Below are 23,668 nucleotides of genomic sequence, written 5' to 3' on the forward strand. Positions count from 1 at the left end.
TTTTAGAAAGTCTGGCTAATCATAATGATTTATTATTATAAAATTCATAGAATGGCTGACAAAATACTTAACTCACTTGAGAAACTAAAAGGCAACAAAAAGAAAACACAAAGAATAGTATGTGTATTTAAATGTTCACACTTTCACAATTTTCTTGGTTTTTAAAAAGGCTAGTACCGGTATAGTTATTTGAAATTTTTAAAAGTACTTGAAAAAGTACCTTCATAGCAGAATATGAGTACAATAATAGTATTTTCCCCTGGAATAATTCAAATATCTGGCTGAAACGGACATTAATAAAGTAATCATAACCCATATTAAAAGGTTTCCAAAAATTAAATGATTTTAGAAAGCTTATTCTGTCTAAGAACTCAATACTCTGTTTCATAACATGTCACTGTGTTCTTGATTTTTCAAATAACTGAATTATAAGCCAATACAAACACTGCATATAGAAATATTAATAGTTTATTTTAGTGCATTCAATAAAATACTTTAGAAGCAGTTATAAAAATGACAAGGTTAGCATTTTCCCCACAAGCTATGTTAATGCCCCTCTACATTAGATGCACGGCTATGCAGCCAGCACTACAAATCAGTATTTTATTCATATTTAGTGAAATATCTAAAATGATGCCTACGGAAATTCTAGAGTGCAGCAAAGCTACGCTAGTTAGAGAAAAAAAATAGCTACCTTCAAAGCCAATCTGCATGGGGCACGCATTTTCACCAATCATTTGGTTTAGGTGCATAACTGCAAAGCTGAACATTAATGCTCATCAGCACAGCATAAGCCCCTGAGCAGGATAATTTTAAGTAGTGAGAACGAAGTCACAGAATTGCATACCCAATACCAAAAATGTATCAAAATATAAATATGTCACAAAGAGATAACTTTTTAGCATTTTTAGGGCTGAGTGGTAAAGGTGATAACAAAATGTAAGATCTTCAACACAGGGCTTAAATGTTTCACCATTATAGGCACTATGGCTAAACCAGCAATTGAGTTTTCATGTAGATATGAAGCTTGACAACAAGCCAGTAAATTCACATCTTCATGAACTTGGGCAAAGTTGCACATCCACAGACAGCCTGATAGAAAGCAACAGACTTTTACACTAATTTTGAACAACCATTTTTGTGAAATGTGTAAGAAACACATAGAAATAGATCTTCAGTTTTTAAAAAAAGATTACTAATCCATTTCCATGTCTTCAGCTCTTTGTCAAGAGAAATAATATTTCTTTAAAATTCTCTGAGGAAAAAAAAACACAGGTAATAGAACAGCCTTTTATATTCAACAAAGTCTCTGAAGCAGTTAATTGACTGAGATGCAATATTAAATGATTTCCCACCCACCATGACTCCCTCCCTCCACTATGAATTCCTTCATTTGAGTATAAAGTCATAAGGCCACTTTAACACCTAACCCAATTCTTCCACATCATTCTCCCACACCAGATGAACAGCTCTAACCACAACAGTCAATTATCGCTTCAGGACACAGTTTCCTCTATCTTTATTCAGTTGCTCTAACATTTTCAATAAGAAGCAGTGACAGAACATCCTTCCAGGACAAGCTAGGCTCTGAATTACTGCTCATTTTAGCATTCTTTTGCCAAACTGTTTTGATTGGATTAGACTATATGCTGTATAGACAAAATGCAGTAGGGAACTTCAGAGTATCAAGGTCCTTCTGTTCCTGCTCAGACCTTTCTTTTGATGATCAGAGAGACTAAAACACTCTCTAAAGTATGTCAAGATTTTATTATGTCGAGTGGAATAATACAAAAAGAAGCTACATTTGGGAGCAATCCTAAACAGGCTACTCAGAAGTAAGTTCCATTTTCTTCCATGGGGCTTCCTCCTAGGAAAGTCTTATTTGAATTACAGCCTTCAACTACCAGCTGAATTATTTACTCAGTAGATATTTAAGACTGCAATCCTCTGCAGAATTACTTGGTAGTAACCCACACTGAATTTAATGGGAATTATTTCTGAGTATATGTCATAGAAGCATGCTATATATGATGTTCTTATTCTATCTCATCCTTTCTTCAACAAAATTGCTCTTCAGAAAGGTGAATGTACTTGCTTTTTTACTCCTTATCATAACCAAACAAGTCTAGATTACCTAATTCTACAGCCACCTCTATAAATTACAGCAAGGGATGTACGGACAAGAAACATTACTAAATTTGATGGCACGTTTCAGAAAATCCAAAACAGAAGGCACAACATAGTAAAAATTCTTATAAATAAATGAGCAGGAAATACTAGTCAGAGCTTCTTCATTTATTTTGTTTACTGCATAGCAAACTGGACACTGCCTACTCTAGCCGCTCACCTAGATTTATGAGGAAAACAGACAGATCTCCATAAACACATAAAACCGGCTTTATGCTTTCATTCTCAAGCAAACTTTCATACACAGAGCTTCAGGCCAGAGAGCCACCTGCACAGCCTTCCTGTATTACTACTCTAAAGCAATCATTCTCCTTAGTGCTGCAGTCTTCAACTCACCATCCCCACTCAATCATTAAGAGGCTTTTCAGATAATAGCAGCAGAAAGTTACAGATCCTTACCTGCCACTCCAGCTGAGGTCATGTGTACTTTGGTAGAGTCTGGCTCAAAAATATTATTCAATGTTTCTTTGCAGTTGGAGTAAGCAGCAAAATATATTGCTCTAAAAATCAAAATGGGATCCAAGGTGAATTTTTGTTATAATGTTTAACACTACCACACTATAGCTTTAGTTGTACGGTGAGCAAACAGTAACAGCAGGGATTTCAGTATTAAGCAGATTGCCTAAAGGAGGAGATAAATTCAGCTGGCCTATATAGATCTAAGCTCTCAGATATGAAAAATACACACAGAAGACAAACATATTGTTCCCAGCAAAAGAATAAAACACCTCTAACCATTCAGGTAATTCTGCATGGAACCTCAGTGAATGCTCCCCCCCCCTCCCAAATCTGTGAATTTCTGCCTCGACATTTCAACTAGGGATGGGCACAAACCACATTTCTGTGGTTCAGTTTGTGGCTGAACCAAAAGCCAAAACCACGAACCCATATGAACCGGGCAACTGGTTTGTGAATCAACCCTGTTTGTATCAGTTTGCGAGCCATTTTAAGTTTAAAACCCTGCTCCCTGGGGCTTTTCAAGGGGAGCAGAAAGCAGGGGTTTCCAAACAGCTGAGTGGCGAGAAGCTCCACACCACTCAGCTGTTTTTCATGTTTTCAGGTAAACCCCTGCTTTCTGCTGTTCACAAACCGCCACAAAATTTGTGGAAGTTCATGGCAGTTCTTTACTTCATGAACATTGCTTTACGAACCACAAATCGGCCAAAATTCATGACAAACTTTAGTTTGTCAGCCAGTTCATGCCCATGTCTAATCTCAACCAAGCCTACCATTACAGACAAGTTTCATCACAATTTGCTGATAAAAGGCTATAGTGGGCCTAATGCTTGTTGTTGAAAAGACACAGTTAAGCTGTCTTTTACTTCATAGCTGAATGTTCCTGCCTTCCCAACCCACGAAACAGTTGGGCTTTAACTCTGATGAAAGTGGCTGCAGATCTGTAAAACTGTCAGATTTCATCCAGTTTCCAAATCCTTTAAGAGCTCCAAGACAGAACAATGTTTAGCTGATAACATTTTATCTATTGTGGCAGGGTATGGCATAAGAAAAGCAATACATGAGGTGCTTGCTCCTTTCCAGATGATTGAGGAGCCGGAGCCCCACCCATTTCACCAGTATGAAGAAAGTAAAGCTGGATACAAGTCACAAGACCTAGGCTAACTTAACACTCTACTTTAGCTGGTACTATACAACTTACAGCCACTTGCTACAGTTCAGAGGCATAAGAACCAGTATGGGGGAGCCGCAACGACTTGCAGGGAGCATTTTGTTTCCCCTCCCCCACTATTTCCTCCTGTGGGCCAGTTTGGTGTAGTGGTTAAGTGCGCGGACTCTAATCTGGGAGAAACAGCAGCTGCTGGATGACCTTGTGCAAGCCATAGTTCTCTCATAGCTGTCCTTGAAAAGGCAGTTCTTGAAAGAGCTCTCTCAGCACCACCTACCTCACAGGGTGTCTGTTGTGGGGAAGGGAAAGGAGTTTGTAAGCCAAGTGAAGGGCGGGGTATAAATCCAATCTTTTGTTCTCTTCTTCTTCCTTCCCTCCCTGAAAGTCTCCACAGCCTCTCCTCTTTTCCTGTTTCCTTCTTTCCTTCCCACCCACCAGCCAATCCTGTGCCTTCAGCTTTCCCTCCCACTGACTGCTTCTACCTGGGAAAACCATGGCTCAGCTGTATGATGCCAGTGGGCAGGCCAGGTTGCATGACAGGAAACCCTCAAGGACCTGTGAGAGACCCTCACTTTCCCCTGTATCCCCTTCCCTATAATATTTCCCCTTCCTGGTAGCCCCCAAATCCTCAACCTATTTTCTCCTCCCCACCCACCCAACAAGCAAGCAACTTTTTATCTGCCCACATCTTCAGAAGTACTGTTTCTTCATTTATAGTTCAACTTTCTCCACAATGGGGACCCAAAGCAGCTTATATCATTCTCCTCTCCCCATTTTATTCTCTTAATAACCCTGTGAGATAGGTTAGCCTAAGACTGTGTGGCAAGCCCAAGGTCACCCGGTGAGCTTCAAGGGAGAGTGGGAATTTAAACCCGGGTCTCCCAAGATTATAGTCTGACACTCCAATCACTATTGCCAGTTTGACGTAGTGGTAAAAAGCACGGACTCTAATCTGAGAGAACTGGGTTTGATTCCCCACTCCTCCACTTGCAGTTGCTGGATGACCTTGGGCAACCCATAGTTCTCTAAGAGCTGTTCTCTCAAGAACAATTCTGAAAAGAGCTCTCTCAGCTCCGCCTACCTCACAGGGTGTGTATTGTGGGGAGGGGGAGGTAAAGGAGTTTGTAAGCCGCTCTGAGACTCTGAGTGAAGGGCGGGGTATAAATCCAATCTCTTCTTCTGCTTCTGTTATACCAGACTGAAGGTTATACCAGACTGAAGGTAGCTGCTGTTGAGCAGTATCAAGCTACCAGCCTTGGGTAAGTCATGCAATTTGCCCAGTGGTTGCAGATGGACCTGGCCTTGACGAGTCTTCCCTCAAAAAAGCCATTAAAGAGCCTTCCCCCCTGTCTTTTACTGGCAGAAAACGAGGCTGGTAACACGATTGTGGTTGCCTTGCCCATGGCCACTGAGAACATTTCTTAAAGCTACAGGTATTGTTTCTATGGGGCAAGTGATGCTCTGTCTTCTTGGTGCTTGGGGGGGGCAACAATGGGAGGGCTTCTAATGTCCTGGCCCCACTGGTGGACCTCCTGGTGGCACCTGGTATTTTTGGCCACTGTGGGACAGAGTGTTGGACTAGATGGGCCTTTGGCCTGATCCAACACTGGCGTCTCTTATGTTCTTATTATTTAGGGGGATTAACCAACCAACACTTTTTTTGTTTTTCAGACTTCTCTGCAACCTGCATCCCCACCCCCAGGTTTGTAGAAATATCTGTCTTGCCTGTTCATGGCTCCACTTTCTGTATTTAAGTATCTAAAGATTTGGTCATGCTATGAATCAGATATATTGGCGCAGAACCTCAGTTGTTCAAATGTCTTATCAATCTTCTTCACTATTTGGACACAAGAGACAACAGGAACCACTAAGCAGAACAAACTCATCATGCTGGTAGTAGACATAACTATGCAGTGCTTTGATGTTGGAGGCCAGGATTTAGCACGGTAGTGGTAGAAAGTGCTGTCAAGTCACAGCTGACTTATGGCGACACCATGGGGGTTTTTAAGACAAGAGATGTTCCAAGGTGGTTTTTGCCATTGCCTGCCTAACCCTAACCCACAACCCTGATATTCCTTGGAGGTCTCCCATCTAGCTATTAGTCAGGACCAACCCTGCTTAGCTTCTGAGCTCTGACAAGATTGGGCTACCCTGGGCTACCCAGGATTTAACATTCCATGTGCTCAAGAGAATCTGGCATGTTTCTCAAACAGCAGATTCCAGTGCTGCAAGTGAAAAAAATCTTTGAAATCGAAGATTTGCAAAAGCAGTTTGTGATCTGGCATGGAATGTCAACTATTCAAAGAAAGCAATCAAAACTGCCTTTGGCCATACCTCACCCCTTCAGAAACACCTAAATTAGATCTCTTGATCCTAGCCTAACATACCACTGTTCTATTTTACTTCTTAACTATTACTAAATGTATATTAAATGCACCGAAATATTAAATCATTACAGCAAACACGCTGCATTACTCACAAATTAGTGGCAAAGGTATTATGTAACTATTAAAAACACCATAGAACAGTTACTCATAAACCTGCCACAAGGGGGCAGGATGGAACATTTTCCTACTGTTTTTATTTATCAGGCACATTATTGGATTTTAGCAACTCTATGCTATTCTATTTAACTTACATTATCCTTTAAAATAATGCTAAAACATAGTTATTAAATACAAAGCAATAGAATATTTTGTACTCCTGCAAGATTACATCAAGTGTATTTAAAACTATCACCTTCTTAAAGTTTAACTAAAGCATATAATCAGCAGAGGCTGTGGTTTGAGCAGCCTTCATAAAACCCTAAGTTAACATCATTAGCTCTGCAAACATGTGGCCTTTCACAAGGAAGTGATAAAGTAGTTGTTTTACGTGGTATAATTAGTAAAATGGGATCTAAAACCTGTACTGTATGTGATATATGTTACAAAACTATCCTCCCTCAAGCTTATTCAAACAGAGAGATGCTGTTAAAGCTATTTAGCAAGTGTTCAAATGAAACACCAACATATTTGTCTAGGGTTGATGACTGGGAAAAGTGTAATGCTCATTCACATTACAGAAAACATTACCAAATGGACAAGCCTTGCATGAAAATTGGAGGAAGATATACCACAGTCAGGCCTTATGGACAGGATGGAAAAGAGGTAGAAATAAAGCATTTCTTCCAGGCTAACACGTGAGAATAATTTTACAAGGAAACTAAGAATAATTCTCACCTTTTTCTGTATAATGCCTTGTTTAACTATCCCGGTTTTGTTTTCTTAAACATATTTCAGCCAATACTATCCCTGTTTAAGGTTTTTATTGTCCCATGCCAAGCTTTTAAGGCTTTTACTGTCCCATGCCTTGCTTTTAATTATATTATGTGCAATAGAAGACAGAGTCTAACAATTAATTGAAAACATTTAATGTGGAAAAAACTATCCTTGGTCTACAGAGGAATGAGGAAAAGGAAGAAAATGGTTTAGCCTTCAAGCACTTGCCATGTATTATCTGAGCTGCAACTCTGTATTTTATTTTGCAATCTAGAAACCTAGGGCTGGACGTGGCAACCCATGGAGAGAAAGACTGAGGACCTTTCCCACATTCTCCTCAACCTAAGCTGTCCTTTCTGGCTCTGGGGTTGTGGGACCTGTGTGGATTAACTGCCATGCAGAGTCAGGCGCTCGACTGAGGATGAAGAAATGCCCTCTCCTCCCTCTTTAAGGTCTGCAGCTCCACTGAAAGAAGAGAAAGGAAGGGCCATTTCATTCTTCATTTAGCAAAAAAGGGGGCCCCAGTTACTTCATTTATACTCAGTCTTCCTCCCCCAATGTGGACCCAAAGCAGCTGACATCATTCTCCTCACTTCCATTTTATCCTCACAACAACCCTGTGGGGTAGGTTAGGCTGAGAGTGTGTGACTGGCCCAAGGTGACCCAGTAAGCTTTCATGGCAAAGTGGGAATTTGAACCTGGGTCTTCCAGAACCTAGTACAATACCCTAACTACAACACCACACTTTTCATAGGCTGAGTGACCTAAAGAGGGCCAGGATGGCATCTAGAAAGACACTGGAGGAAAGGTATGCTACAGAGCCCACCTTGGCAGTGGTGGTGGTGATAACGGCATTATTTTTCAGCTACCATTGTAAGGCTAGCTCATGACCCTCCCACTTGTTTAAGGTATCTCGATACCTGCTGGCTCCAAAATTCCAACTTTTACTGTCCCAGGAACAGACCACTAGCTGTGACACCTATGCAATTTTTTTGCTGATAAAATAACACAAGCACACTCTGATCTGGATGCCAGCTGTACTACAGGCCAAACAGAAGAAATGCTTAATACTTCATCTGGTCTGCTTACAGACTATTTTGACTCAGTTACCATGATGGATATTTACAGGATCCTGTGATCTGTGAAAGCTACCACTTGCACACTGGACTCTTGCCTATTGTGGCTGCTAAAATCATATAAGGACCACATCAATGAATCCCTAATAGCATAAATCAGTCAAAAATTCTGGGTACCTTCCCTGGACCACTCAGAGAGGTGGTTATCTGTCTACTGCTTAAAAAAAAATCCCTACAGAAAAATTATGTGACCAATTATCACACAGTCTCTGACCAACTCCAGTTCTTCTTGGATAATTCATGTGCCAGGCTATGGGAAAGTGACAGCTCTAGTGGCTTTAAGCTGATGACCTCCATCTGAATGTAGACAAATGCCTCACTTTTGATGGAGTTCAAATGACCCTAGCAGACTTGGTTAATAGCCTATGGGTTATACTGGATTCAGCACTGCTGCTGGAGAATAAGGCAAATAAAGATAAAAATACCTCACTTTTTTCAGTCTAGTGCGTTCAATAGCCCCCTGCTTTTGACATGGCTGATTGACAGTGGAATCCATGACATAGTAACATCAAGAACAGAGTACTGTAATGCACTCTTCATAGGTTTCTTCTCAAAGTCAACTCGCAGACTTCAGTTGGTGCAGAATGCTGTGCTTCAGATTTTTGCAGTCCACATCCAATTGGACTGTTTATTGGATGTCCCAGCCTGTTGATCATATTGACTGACACTGTGTAATGCACTCTGACTCTTAGTGAGAAAGGCAGACTATAAATAACATACATAAAAGAATAAATAAAAAAGTGGAAAGGGGGAGAACTGTGAAATTACTCTTACGCTTCTATGTTGAATGCACCTACAGGAAAAATATTACCTTCAAATCAAGTCTGTATCTAAAGACTTTCCTAATAAGACAGTAGATAGAGGATGCAAGTTGTACCTGATGGAATGAAGTATTTTATTTTGTGCAAAAAGGTGGCTGCAGTTAATTGAGAGGATAACAGGACTATAGCATGCCCAAACATACAACATGAAAGTGGCCATGCAGCCATGTGATTCATCTACAAAACAGCCGCTGCTTCCCATTTGTCTCTTTCGACGTTACAATGTAATGCTTCCCTCCTCCATTGTTCCTTCCACATACTAATGAATGTCTCCGGGAGGAGCGTGATAAATTGCAACAGAGTTCATTTCTTTTTTTATATATTTTTTGTATTTTTCATATGTGTTGATGTGTGCATGGGTGTGTGCACCTGGAAGTCATAGCAACCTCTGGTGATTGACCCATACTTGGGGCCTGGAGAATATTCAGAGAGGTGGCTGAATAAAGCCTGCTGGTATTCCAAGGAGGCCTCCCATCCAAGTACTTGCCAGAATCAACCCTGCTTAGCTTCCAAGATCTGACAAGATCAAGCTTACCTGGGCTATCCAGGTCAGGGCACAGAATTCATTTCTTAATTTCTCTTCTGGACTTTTGAGCATGAAACTAACTTTGGAGAGAACATTAAAATATTTAGGGCTGGCCACTGCCCTGCTTAGAAAATGAATACCAAGCTTAGCTTAGATGAGGCAGCTGTCTTTGGAAGATACATCTGTTATGATATGGGGGCTGGGTAATGCACACTACTAAGACGGCTCATATCAGAAGATACCATCTTCTGCCATTGCACAGGAGTGTGTCACTTGCTTCTAAGTAGGTTGAACTCAAAAGCTGGAAAAGACTCCAGGAGTGTTGTCACTGGTGGATATGTTATTGTTCATAACCCACTAGTAGTGAGTCTTGACCTGCCAATATGGCCAAAAGGACTCACAAGATGCATATACATTTGGCCATTTGTGCAACACAAATTAATACAATCTTCAAGCAATAGTCTCTCTCAAAGAGTGATTATACATTCACTTTTATAGCAAACCCTGGAAAGTGGCACCAGCACTCTATTTGTGGTAACAACTACATTCAACTATTGTTAATACAGACATACAAGTTGTTAAAATACATATATGAGTTACTCAACAGGAGTAAAAATTTCATAAGAAAAACACTGACAGCTTCTGCCTATCAAACAGAACAATGCCCTTGAAACAATTCCAGAAATGCCTTAATCAACTAAGTAACAATTTCTGTTGTTTACCTGGATGGAGCCACGCCTACCAAGTTAGGGCCTAGTCCTCGAAATAGTGAGCGAGGACCCTCCTTCTGTAAGATCATCCTGCAAAACAAACACACGTGTACACAATAAGATATGTACGCTGGAACTGAAGTTTTCTTTCAAAATCAGAGACGTCACTAGACCCATGAAATCTCACTTGCTGTCCTTCAGAATACTCACTATGTAAAAGCTAAATCAGGTATTATCATTCCCATGTGAAAGCAGTAAAATTATACTGCAGAATAGTCACACCAAAGTTAGCGTTAGGAGGTTATTTATCGTATGGCAGTTACACACAGGAAGCCTATAAAAATATAAAATATGTAACCAAGTAGTTACCCTGGTTATGCAGACAAATTGGCCAACCCCCCTAAATATTAATATCTAAATTTTCAAACCATTCAATCACAGCTGTGGAGAGTACAAAGAACTCAATCACATCTCCCTTGAAAGCATGATTCTCACATTCTGGTAGTTCGGCGGGCTGTATCACAATCGCATTTGGGTCCTAGTATTTTATCCCATTTAAACAACAAGTCTGCACAGCTACCAAAGCCTGTTTGTATTATATTAGCCAGCTCCCATACTTTATGTGGCAAGTCAAATCCTGCAGGCCTCTTCTTGGTGTTTATCAGGTTATGGATATTGGGTGGAACTGATTTCATCCATATTTGCAATCATTTCCTAGATCAAAATTTTGTGATTGCTGGATTTATGCAGATCTTATTGTTGGGTGTTGGGACTTTAGCCTGGCTAGGCCAGCATCAGCCATGGCTTTGTGGATGGGCAACTCTGTTTTCAATTATCTTTTATATTCATGAAGAAGAGCATCTTGTGTTTGGAGATGTGAGAGAGCAGTGTGGCACAACGTAGACAGCCAATAGGTCGAAGTGGGTTTAATTACATCTGCTGATGGCTCTCATTGTTGTATTGTGTTGGACATCAACTTTTTGGATATGGGGGCTGTTAAGGCACGCTGAAGGGCCGCAGTGGCTCAGGGGTTAAGATGCTGAGCTGCAGATCAGAAGGTCTGTAGTTTGAGACCATAGTGCCACGTGACGGAGTGAGCTCCCGTCTCTAGCCCCAGCTCCTGCCAACCTAGCAGTTTGAAAGCAAGAACCTGTGAGTAGATAAATAGGTACCGCTTTGGTGGGAAGGTAACAGCATTCAGTGCGCCTTGGTGTTTAGTCATGCTGGCCACATGACCACGGAAACGTCTTTGAACAGCACTGGCTCTTCAGCTTGGAAATGGAGATGAGCTCCACCCCCTAGAATCGGATTTAACTAGCTTTCGTGCAAGGGAACCTTTACCTTTACTTTTAGCCACACTGAAACACCCTATTCTGCAGTACTATACACCAACCCCAAAGCTGAGCACCTAAGTGTTGCAGCAGAAGCATCCCAAGTTGTACCACATAACTTTTTGGAGAATGTTGTTTTACATGCGTATTTTTGCTGCTACATTGGTAAGATGCTGTTTATAGCTCAAGGTCCCGTCCAGGGTAATGCCAAGGTACTTAGGTGTATGGATGTAAGTCGGGTGCTATTGAAGTAGCCATTCCGTTCATGGTTGGCAAGATTGTTATTGAGATGGAAACAGGAGCATTCTGTTTTTCCTGTACTTGGGAAGAGCTGCCATTTAAAGTAATAGTCAACCAAAATTTCAAGGGATCAACATTCAGTGTTGCAATTAAGTCTGGCTGTAGATCTGTGGCATCTATGTGACAGGAGCTGACAGCTCTAGGTGACTGAAGAGCTGGCTCTGACCGGTTCTGGCTGGTGTATGCCAGAGCTAATTAGCATGACTCGGCATTGGCCCTGATTGGCCAATGGATGTATAAGTACAGTGAGGTACTGTACAGTTTTTCTTCTTGTGAATATTGGTTGTCTGCGAAGCATTATGTCAGTCTGTGTAATTATTGGTGAAGGCTTTGTAAATAAACTGTAAATAGCTTTTACACAAGCCTTGAAGACTCCAGTCTTTATTGGATACCCTTGCACCCATGTTCGGTCTGCAGTGGGCTAGCACCACGCAATACCGACAGGGTTATGGGCCCAGTCCGCGGTTAGCTGAGCAGAGGACGTGTGGTGTGGAAGGAGTGAGTATCCAGGGCACTGAGACTGATTGGCCAATGGATGTATAAGTACAGTGAGGCACTGTACAGTTTTTCTTCTTGTGAATATTGGTTGTCTGCGAAGCATTATGTCAGTCTGTGTAATTATTGGTGAAGGCTTTGTAAATAAACTGTAAATAGCTTTTACACAAGCCTTGAAGACTCCAGTCTTTATTGGATACCCTTGCACCCGTGTTCGGTCTGCAGTGGGCTAGCACCGTGCAATACTGACACAAGGTACCTAGTCAGTATTTCTTCAGACCTTTCAATTGATTTGTGCCTTACTGCAATTGTCATGTCATCAGCATAAGCAAACTTCCTGGATAACATCTCAGGAACATCAGAGATATACAGAATGAAAAGAACTGGAGTGAGGACCAAGCTCTGGGGTAGACCGTTATTCAGTTTCTTCTGCTTGCTAATTGACTGACCCATAATTATTCGGAAAGTTCTATTGCTCAGCATGTTATTTAGGAGTCACAATAATGTTCAGCAATGTTCTGCAGAGGAAAACTTGTAAAAACCTGTATAGCAGACCATCCCTCCAGACTGTGTTGTAAGTGGCAGTCAGATCAGGAAAAGCTGTGACCCGTGGGCCAGATCCAGTCCCCCCCCCCCCGCCAGGGCTAGTAACCAGCCCACAAGCAACTGGCTCTCTTCTGCTTTCTTCCCCCTCTGTTCGGCTTCCGTCTCTGTCACAGCTTGCTTTGCCAGGCTCTCTCAATCGTGAAGGAGCTACAGAGCAAAGCCTCTCTTCCCTCCATTGGCTGAGGCTCCTCCCCATCCTCGTCCTCTGGGGAGGAAGAGAGGGGTAGACAGGGCAAGAGCCAGTTCCCTCAATTGCATGGGAGAGATAGAAAGCACTTTAAGACCAACAACATTTTATTCATGGTATGAGCTTTTTGGGGGGTGGGGGAAGAGAATTTTGTTGGGCTCATTATGCCAGGGCTCTCCTGGGTGCAACTGGGTTCCCCCTCCTATGTTTCACTGTATTCATGCCCTCATGATCCAGTCTCTCTCAGTGAGAAAGCAATGTGAACTATTTAGATGAGTAATAACAACAAGCCAGTGAGGTGGATTAGGCTGAGAGTGTGTGTCCAGACTAAGTTCACCCAACACATTTCCTTTGTAGACTGGGGATTTTGAACTTAGACTTCCCAGATAGTAGGTTGATACTACCTACTATACATTGCTATCTCTCTATTCTTGCACTACCTCATAGGAGCTGTAGTTATTTCTCTGGGGAAGACTGTAGTTTTGTAGACAAACACATCGCCCTCAGTCTGTGTCATGGTGCCTTCACATGTTCTTGACCAGCACACGAAGCAACTTATGTACAAAAGCTCACAATGCCCAGACATTTCATGTTTCCCCCTGAGTCTTAGGCTCAGAGCACTGACCATGAAATTTCTGTAACATCAATAAATCAAAAGTAGGTTTGCAACTTATAGATACACACCTGAACAACATAGTCAAGATTGGTACAGCACAGACATTGTCTCCAGATTTTGATGCAGTAATTCAGAGCAAGAGGTGTCAGCTACCAGACTGTTAAATAAACAAAATGTTGCAAAAGTCTAATTTTTAATCACATTTTATTTTAAATCTTTAGTTGTGTTTGTGTCCTTTATAGAGTTTGTATCTCCGCTATCTGCCATTACATTTTATGACACATGTATGTCATATACAGCCCTTGGTCTAGTGCTTATACAGGACAGTGACAATTGTTCTAGTGATTGTAATGTTTCTTTTACAATTCACATGAAAATGTTTGGAATTTCTGGAATATTTGTTTGGAACATTGCTTATTGAAAATACCTCAACAAAGGTGGCACAGTCTAGTGAGAAATGTTCCTCAGCCTCTGGAACAGTCAAATGGAATTGACAGTCTGTTATAAAAAGGCTGAGGGAATGCAGAATAAATCACCCTAATAACTAAGGTCAAGGAAAGCAGATACTGCCTCAAAATCTGAAATGAAACTGTATTACTTGTTGCTCTCAAAGTTATCAAGCTATGTTGCATTCTCTGGCTTTTACTGTGTTTTTGTACTGGCAATGTTTTTATTACAGAATTCCAAGAAAAATTAATTCTGAACTCGAAAAATGCGGAATCGTATGACTAAGCGCAAGTGCAGCAATCTCTTCCCTTTTCTCTAATAAAATATTCCCCTCTGACAGCTAATTTGTACTTTAGCTTAACCAAGCATTATTATCTGTTTTTGAAGAGAACAGGCCCAACCTGCCTTAAACTACTTTACCAGAATCACAGAATGTAAATTCATGGCAAAAATAAAATGCCAGTTGTTAAGAAACGGCCGCATTAGAAAGTGCTATTAATGGTAGACCATATTACACAGAAGAAAGTCAGCAGAGAATGTGTTTAGAGCTGGATTAGCTGAGGAAGGCCATACTGATAGTAATCATCCAGAATGTGGTTGAGCAATGCAAGAGTTCAGTCATAGACTTTAAAATACACAATCCTCATCAGGAACATCTTCAGAGCCAGTTCAAATGCCTTTAGATTCCAAGACAAACTTACAAGCTAATCAATATGGTGTAGTACACAGCACTATGCTTATCAATTCAGATAAAGAGCCCAATAAACGGAATGTTTTAAAAAGAGTATTTCTTGTTCAAACAGAAACACAGGTTAATGACACAAAGATTGAGCAATCAGCAAACACCAACTGTATAAAAGACTCCCGTTTGGAAAAGTTTAAACTGGTCGTTCTAAGCACATACATTCAGTTTAGTATAGAGCTTAAAAGACTTATTCTTGCCAGCAAGAGAAGAATAAAAGACTTGTCTTGTGACATTCTTTTATCACAGTACAAACCCAAAATTCAGGTTTGAAGCATGCCTTAATAAAAAGGTTTGCTTGTAAACCAATTGTTCCATGTGATTCTAACCATGTATAATCATGGTTGTAGAGTATGTTGTAGAGTGGCATTCTGAATTACAATGAATCTCAAACTAGTTTTCTAAGGAATCTGATACAATTTCAGTCTTAGAATTCCTGAATTACAATGAATCTCAAACTAGTTTTCTAAGGAATCTGATACAATTTCAGTCTTAGTTCTGGAATATGGTGTTCAACAACAGAGGGAAATAAGTTATGATCAAAAGATAGTAGTTTTCAGTTAATTTCATATGCTGGTTCAAAATTATAACCATGCAAGAAAGACTCCTTCATTTAGCCTACGAACTGCAAAATACAGGACGCATAATAGACATCCAGTGGATTCTACAACCAGAAAGACCTCTACTCAGACATCTACTCCGTGGAACAGTGAGGTACTTGTTACCTACCTCTTCTCAGTTCCTTGGACAAAGGCACCATTCAGATATAATGAACAACTTGTCTAAAGCTACCTAGAGTTCATAGCTTAGCCAAAATCCTCCCACCTTACGTCACTTAGCCATTACGCTTTACATAATTCTGAGGGCTTTTGGCTGGAATGATGGCTAACAAGTGTTACAAGTAAACTATAACATGGCTATGTGAACTAGTGGCTTGTGCGTAAAATTACTCTGTAAAAAGTGACTATTATTTTACTGTTGAAGTTGCTACAGATCAATTCTAAGACTCTTTGATAAAATGTTATTGATTAAACAAACGTGTAAGTATGTCTTTGCTGTTTTCTAAATCTCGTTTGGTTTGTGGTTTTGTATTGGAAACCCTAGATTCCACATCAAAAGTTGTAATTACTCCTCTGTGCCTCATCTAGATTAGCAGCAAAAAGAAGAAAAATCATGCTCAGTTCAAATTAGAAGAGGAGAAAATATTTGGATTTTTTTTTTTACAAACCCCACCATTGGGCACTGGTTGCGTCCTTCAAGTCTAGAACAGTGCTGGCAACATTTCTCTTGCACATAGCAATTAAGGCAGCGATCGGGAAGGAGAGAAAACTTTCAGGAAAAATCTTCCCTCTTATCTAGCAGTTACAGACTATACTTGAATCCTTTGAGAACTGGAGTGAGTTGAGCCACTCATTGAAGCCTATACGACCTGTCTTGTACTGCAAAGATAGAAAGTGACTAGCACTGTATACACCACTTGAATCAATCTGTGCACTCACTAAGGTAAACCCAACAACCTCTCATGACATTCTCTCTTCCTGGGTAGCACATCTGGTTTCTGTTAGGGAATGAGGTTCCTGTAGGTGCTCTCCATTGTGGAACAGCCTCCTGAAGTAATACATCAGATCCCAACACCAGCTGTCCTTTAGGGTGGTAAAATCTATAAACAGTTGAGGTTTGTGTTGGGTGAGGTTTTAATTTGTTTCCCATGCGTATATCTTAATTTACTTATGTATTTAAGTGTACTTATTGTTATTTAATTCATGTTGCTAGTCACTCAGAGTTTTCTTTGGAGGAGCAGGAAACAAATGTCTTAAATAAATTCTGATTACCCCCAACCATACCATCTGTATTATCCTAAATAAATTTGCAAAAACTGTGGGAGGACGGAGGAGAGGGGCAGGGGGGGGGGGGGGGGGGGGCCCTCCCTTAAAAAAAAAAAGCAACTACCACCAATTCAACTAAAAAAGTATCTCTCGCACTCCTCAGCTATGGTTTATTTTTCACAGAATTGAAGCACATTACTGGAAAAGCCCTTCTTGCCACTCCAATCTCAAATATTTCACAAGCAGAAGGCAGGAAGGAATGTGGAGCTGAGCAGGTATTTCATTCGTTTTTATCTGAAGGAGATGCTAGACCCAGTTATCTTCAAACAGCACAGATTTATTAGCTAGAGCTATAAAACAACCACCCCGGTTTGGAACACTGGACAAATATTTAGCCCTAGTTAATAGGGAATGTCAGCAACTTTTGGAGAAACAGACAAAGATTAATCTAAGATAGTGATACCCTGTGGCTCAAAAGCCACATGCGGTTCTTTGAGATGCAACTCGTGGCTTTCTTGAGCATCATCCCCCAATGTGGTACTTGCTCCATGTTCCAGGAAAATGGGCAAGCCTGGTAGGGCTTGCAGTTGCCCCCATGAAACACTGCAGGGACTGAAAGATGGGGTAAGCAGCAACCCTCCCTGAACTGTGGGCCAGGGATGGATATAAAGGGCCTATCAACCACCACCCCCATTCTTCTCTACAACCTGCAGGCTCTCATGCCAGCACCCAGGCACCTACTGGGAAGAAGATGAGCGGGGCACAGAGAAGAGCGACCAAAACCACCAGTACAGCAGCCACCCAGGAAAAGAGCAAGCTGGACACAGTGGGCTGGGGGCAATTATACTCCCTTTCTCCACAGCCAACTTGCTGTTCTCTGGTTGCCTTGGTAATCTCACTTTCTTGCCTAAACTACTGTGCCTCATGAGGAAGAGAGCAAAAAGGAAGACAAAGAAGTCCTTCCTCTCACTTCACAAGGCAGGCTAAGGCTCAAAAAGGATGGGGAGGGACAATGCTACAATACGGTATACAATATGGTATACACTACAATAGGTATACTGTAGTAGTGTGGCTCTTTTAGTTGATGGTGAATGTGGCTCTCTGTGACCCATGGCGTGAGTATCACTGTAGCAAATGACAGCCACAGAGGCAGCACTTACATCATATAGCAATGTAAGTTGATGTGCAGAAGGGAACACATCACTTTACTGTCACTTCACAGTAAAGAGCCAGTCTTGATTTCAGTATCCACTAAAAGAGATGAAGATGAATGGTTTGGGGCACACTGGTCAGCAGCTAGGATGACTCATCTTAGAGGAAGGAAGTTCTGCATGGATAATGAGCTGCATTTTATTTTCAAAGACCCTTGCCACCTTAAGCATCAGATATCTCAGACAAAAACTGTATGTGTGCTACTCACTTTAAACAGTGGAGAGGCCCCGGAGAAACTCTAGTTACACGATTAACGCTGGCACCATTCAAAGTGTTCAGATGAACTTCAGAGATATACAAGGTAACAGAGGAAGACTGCAATCGTGTTTTCACAACTTCTAGGGGACATGTCAGAATAGCGCCCACAGTGCCCCCACATCTGCAAAGAAGAAAAACAAGGCATGTAAGTAATTATAAAATGGCAAATTTGCATTCAGCTAACCATATACAACGTGATGTAAAATATTAATTTTATCATCTTTGCCTAGAACTTCTGCAAACAGCCAAAAAGTGGATGAAAATCACCCAGCTACGTTATGCATTTGACACTACCACTGTACTTCAATGATTAGAGACTGCAGCCCCACTGCAATATTAAGAACTCTCTGTTGACATCTCTTCTAAGTTTGCATTATTTAATGTTCATCCTTAATAACTTTGCAAGCTTGGACAAATCACTAAGATGCCCCCAATATGAAGATCATTTGTGTCATTTCAATCTTACATAAACTGATAAGTTAAATTTAAAGACTTCTTGCTACTGTAATATAAATATCACAACAGACGTGACCAGATAAGTAAAATATGCTGAACTTACTCTATACAATTATGGAAAGCCTAAGACCTTGATACCAAAAATGCCCTGTCTTAACAGACAGAAGCAATAGTTTGACAGTAGAGATAGAAGGATGTTTGGTATACCAAAGATGTGGACAGATTTACACAGCAGGCAGAGGGAGACATACAGCATCCCCCAAAAGAATGAGAGAGTACACAGAGGTCTGCATTTGAACAACTCTAGAACTTGGGAGGCCAGATGTTGCTTCTGTGAACAACTATCATTTTCAAGTCAAAACACCCAGCTGACTCAGAACAGATCACCAAGAGAGAACCCTAACAAAAGTACGTAACATTACACAACAGATCCAGGGAATAGCATTTCACAGTCCCAGGAAAGCAGCCATTAGGGTAAAACAGGCAGGGGTTTGCATTTAGAGACCCAAGGCAGGCAGTTGGGCAAACAATATGACTGCCTCCCCATCTCCTATATCTTCCACAGACAAAGTGGGTCATCCCCAACCCACATCTCATTTTTAGCCATCATTCCTTATATCTAACTCATTTTCAGACAGCAAATGAAACTGGGCCAATGAAAACACCGTGGAAAGACATACTGATGGAGGAGGTGCTTGTTGCAAGATGTTTTACAAAATGATTAGAAAAATTCCCTATCAGTTCATTCCCTCTTGACTGCTTCATCCTCCAAGTCTAAATACTGCTTGAAATCCCTAAATCAGACAGCTAGGCAAAAAGAAAATGAATATAAACTAATATTAACAAATAGCTGTTGGTTCAGTTTCATTATAATCACCACAATGACAAAGAGGACATTTTCATTTGACTCCCCCCCCCCCCAACATGCTACCTGCCAACACCTTCCCTGGCTTCTGCTAATTATTTTTTAAAAGAAAATGAGACTTTTGCCCTGCAAGGCTTCTGATCAGTCATTGGAGATATGACTGGCTGTGCAGACTTTTTAAAAGGTTGCTTTGACAGCAACTGCCTCCGCAACCCAAGGATCTTCACTGTGCGACTGAAGATAAGCTGTGTGTATGCAAATAAATATTTTTAATCAATATGTTCACTTTCAAAGTCATCTGATTAAATAGAACTTCTGCTTGAAATGTTGAGGAATTACTATTACTTGAAATGCTGAAAAATTACTAGTTATGCATGACCCCTCTCACACTGATATTTCGTGGCTTTGCCTCCTGCAGCAGCCATTCTGTAGTTGCACCCACCACCCAAGGCCTCCTGCAGCAGCCATTCTGTAGTTGCACCCACCACCCAAGGCAGCCACAGGCTCAAAAGGGCTGGGGAATTCTGAGTTAAAGTACTGCACACCTATTAATATTTAAGGCACCAGACAATGATAGGGCCACACTTAATTACTGACTTCCAAATTCTATACACTCCAGGGTTTTTCTCTGCTCCCATCCAATCATGTGAGGACTACACTTTTATTATTTACTCCCCTCAACAACTCTCTTAATCATCAGATTTCCAAGATGGCTAAACACGTGTCCCATGTTGTTACAACTGTAAACATGCTAGATCCTACACTGAACAAGTATAACCACTGTAACTCATAAAAATGCTTTGGTTTATTTTTAGTCTACGGTAGATGACAACAATGAGTGCACGATAAGAAACCGACAGTGCAATCACTAAAACTCTGTTTCAGTCATGAGCCAGCCAAACTTCAGCAGTCTCTAGAAGCCTACAAGTAAATGATTAGCAACACAGGCTACAGAAAGCCCATGATAATATATTTACGGTCAGCAGTTCAAGAGAAAGGTTAAATTGCTACCAAGACGCTAAGGGCCGGGGGCTTTGCTAACAGAGCTATATAATTTGTCCCAGCTGGCACAAAATAACTTGCCCATTACCAACCAGACTTTAATCTGTCTGTTGTGCATACACTCTGTAGCAATTTTCAAAGGACTGCCCTTCTCTGTGGTCCTCCATTGATTGATTCCTTTTTTGGAAGCTGTGCATGGAAGAATAATTTAATACATCTAGAGCAGCATGGAAGAATAATTTAATACACCTAGAGTTAAGTGGGTTCACATGAATGCACAGAAACACTTACAGAACAGATGAGAAAAAAAAGACATGCACAGGGCGCACAGCAACACTTACATTATCACCTTCTTGGTAATGGCACTATACTGTAAAGCACAGAACACTTACAGAACAGGTGAGAGCAAAAAAGACACGCACAGGTCGCACGGCAACACTTACGTTATCACCTTCTTGGTAATGGCACTATACTGCAATTTCACGGATCTTGAGGCAAAACTATTTAATACACCCACTCTTTTGTGCTACATCCTGTATGAACAACTATCTAGTATGCTAATACCCCTTCAGTTCTTCCAAAGGGTTCTCCCTTCTCTACTTTATTATCACAACAACCCCTGTGAAGTAGGAAAGGCTGAGAGCAGTGATCCAAAATCAGGCAGCAAACTTTGTGGCAGTGTGGGGTCTTGAACTCCAGACCCCGTTCTTATGCTCTAGCCACTATACCACACTCTCAGAATTTCAAAAGCCAAGCAGTAACCATGCAGAAAGGACTAAAAGTGGGAGCTTCCAATGTTTATGAAAATTATTTCAGATCAAAATACTTTGCATCATGAAAACTCTAACACAAAAGGCAGCAGCCGCAAATCAACAAAACAGGGCTGCTGGCAATTAGGGCCTTCCTGGCAGCTGCTCCTAAAATGTGGAAACGTCCTGCCCAGGACTTCATTAACCTCTCTCATTAGAAGTCTTCCAACATCACCTAAAATACTTAATCATGAAAGTTTTGAGTAGAATTTGATGTTATCCTTTATTTTGTGTACTGGTGGATTTCTTAAAATAGAATATCTTGCTTTTACCTTATTTGTTTTGAGCCTTGAGTGTGTTTATTTTGCAAAAACCTGTGCATAATAAATTATCTAAATAAAACAGAAATTTATATATGCAGCCCTTCATTTTAAATATTTAGCCTATATTAGAGTATAATCACCCAATGGTACCAAGGGCAGGAAGGGTGATCAAAAGTAAACAATCTAGAAGACAAACAGGCAAGTTCCAGACTCCCAGGTGCTGACATGCTTATTTATTAAAAGCAATACTTCCTCCCCCCCAAAAAACCTCCCCATGTTTCAAATGCTTTTCTCACACTCTTCAGCTCCTTACTCCAGAATTGATAAATGCAGTAGTTGTGACATATTTTATGATAAAGCAGAAGTGTTTTAGAACAGTTTTTGAAATAACTCTTATTTTACTGAGAAACTATCAGCAAATCCCCATGTCAAGGCATGTTCACATATTCCACATTATGGCACAAAATTTAAGATGCCTTTCACCATATACTAAAAAAAATGTAAGTTCTCCACATACTGAATTTGAACTGCTTTCAGTGAAATTATTTCAAAGTAAAGAGGCTTAGATTCACAGATAAAATGATCATTGTCTTAGATGGTTAAACAGTGAAATCAAGCACCACATGAAAATATTAACTAATCCCAAAAATGGACTTTTGATTTTTAATTCTCTACTGTCTTTTAAAAAGGTATTTTGCCTGTGCCCATACTAACACATAAGGTACTGGCCAATAAAAAAATTAAATATTTTAATGCTCAGCGATAAACATGACCTAAGAGAAACTTGCAACTAGATGAAAGGAGCCAGGAAGCATTCCAGCTAGGTTACAAAAATAGTTGGGATAGATAGCTCAGAGTTACTTTCATCCTGACCTACAATGTGACTGTATGCATTTTTTTCAGCTATGCTGCCCCAGAATAAGGGTCAGCAAGCCTAAAACCACTACTTTGAAAAGAAAAAAAAAAAGCTCTCTAAAGCTCCTTCTGTGCAATGTGAACTTTGACCAATTTCAAGACCTTGAAACAAACAGACATTCTAGCCCAAACCAATATCCCAAAGAGACAAAAAGGAAAATTACTAGCTTCAGAACCATGTCACTTGCTTCTGCTCCTGATCAGCTCTAGATAAATGAGCCCAGTCTTTATCTACAAGTAAAAAACTCTTCTGTGATAAGAGGTGCAGGAAGCCTGGTGGTAGAAACACACTGGGAGAAAAGCAGTTGTTGCACAGCCTTCTAACACATCACAGAGATTTGGGCAGGGAACACAGTAACCATACAAGATACAGAAGGCAAGGAAGCCAAGACACATTATGAGCTTGTGTGTGTTTGTGAAGAGACCACTGTGGAGAGGACGCATTCCTCAATTAGGAGCAAGCTAAAAGAAACTTGGACTTGCCCTCTTTTACGCAAGTTTAAAGGCCACTCTGATAAGCAGTTAGCTTTTTTATCGTCTATCTGACCAGAACCCTCATATCACTAATCATATAGCTAGGTATCTGGGAAATGACTAAACTTTGGGTTATTTCATTTTTCAGTCTTCTTTAAAGTTTATGATTGTTCATTTCTGTTATTTCTTGATGCTGTGTGATATAGTTATGGAATTTGTAATAAATCTAATAGAGATTTTTTACTTAACTCTTGGACAAAAGAACATTTTGGCACTGTCCACAGAACATTCAGCATCCTTTTTTCCACATTTATTTAAAAATAGTATCTACTAGAAAATGGATTTCAAAAGCTCTATATTGAAAGATGCTGCAGTTAAATGACATTCCCTGTGAAAAAGAGTGATCTAAAAGAGAAGTTAGATGAGGTTGTCATATTTCTACACACAGATACTCCACAAAACAGCAATCATATAACCCTTTTCAAACCATAAATTACATGGATTGAATATGCACAATGTGAGAGTGTAGCATCAATCCCACTCTATGTGTATCCATGAGAAACATGCATATAGGGCCTATGTAAAGAAGTGTTCTGCCCA

At 40.5% G+C, this 23,668-nt stretch overlaps 1 protein-coding gene across 1 annotated transcript in view; it reads right to left on the reverse strand.

Moving 5' to 3' along the window:
• Positions 1-23,668, reverse strand: part of SLC25A36 (solute carrier family 25 (pyrimidine nucleotide carrier), member 36) — a 46,403-nt gene that overhangs the window by 17,316 nt on the left and 5,419 nt on the right. The window contains exons 2-4 of the mRNA XM_015413621.1: positions 18,235-18,405; positions 10,277-10,354; positions 2,587-2,687 (exon numbers count right to left, since the gene is read on the reverse strand). Coding sequence (XP_015269107.1) covers positions 2,587-2,687; positions 10,277-10,354; positions 18,235-18,405 — 350 coding nt within the window. The remainder of the gene's footprint in view (positions 1-2,586; positions 2,688-10,276; positions 10,355-18,234; positions 18,406-23,668) is intronic.

Source organism: Gekko japonicus, unplaced genomic scaffold, assembly GCF_001447785.1.
Source record: "Gekko japonicus isolate JY-2015 unplaced genomic scaffold, Gekko_japonicus_V1.1 scaffold418, whole genome shotgun sequence".
Taxonomy (NCBI): domain Eukaryota; kingdom Metazoa; phylum Chordata; class Lepidosauria; order Squamata; family Gekkonidae; genus Gekko; species Gekko japonicus.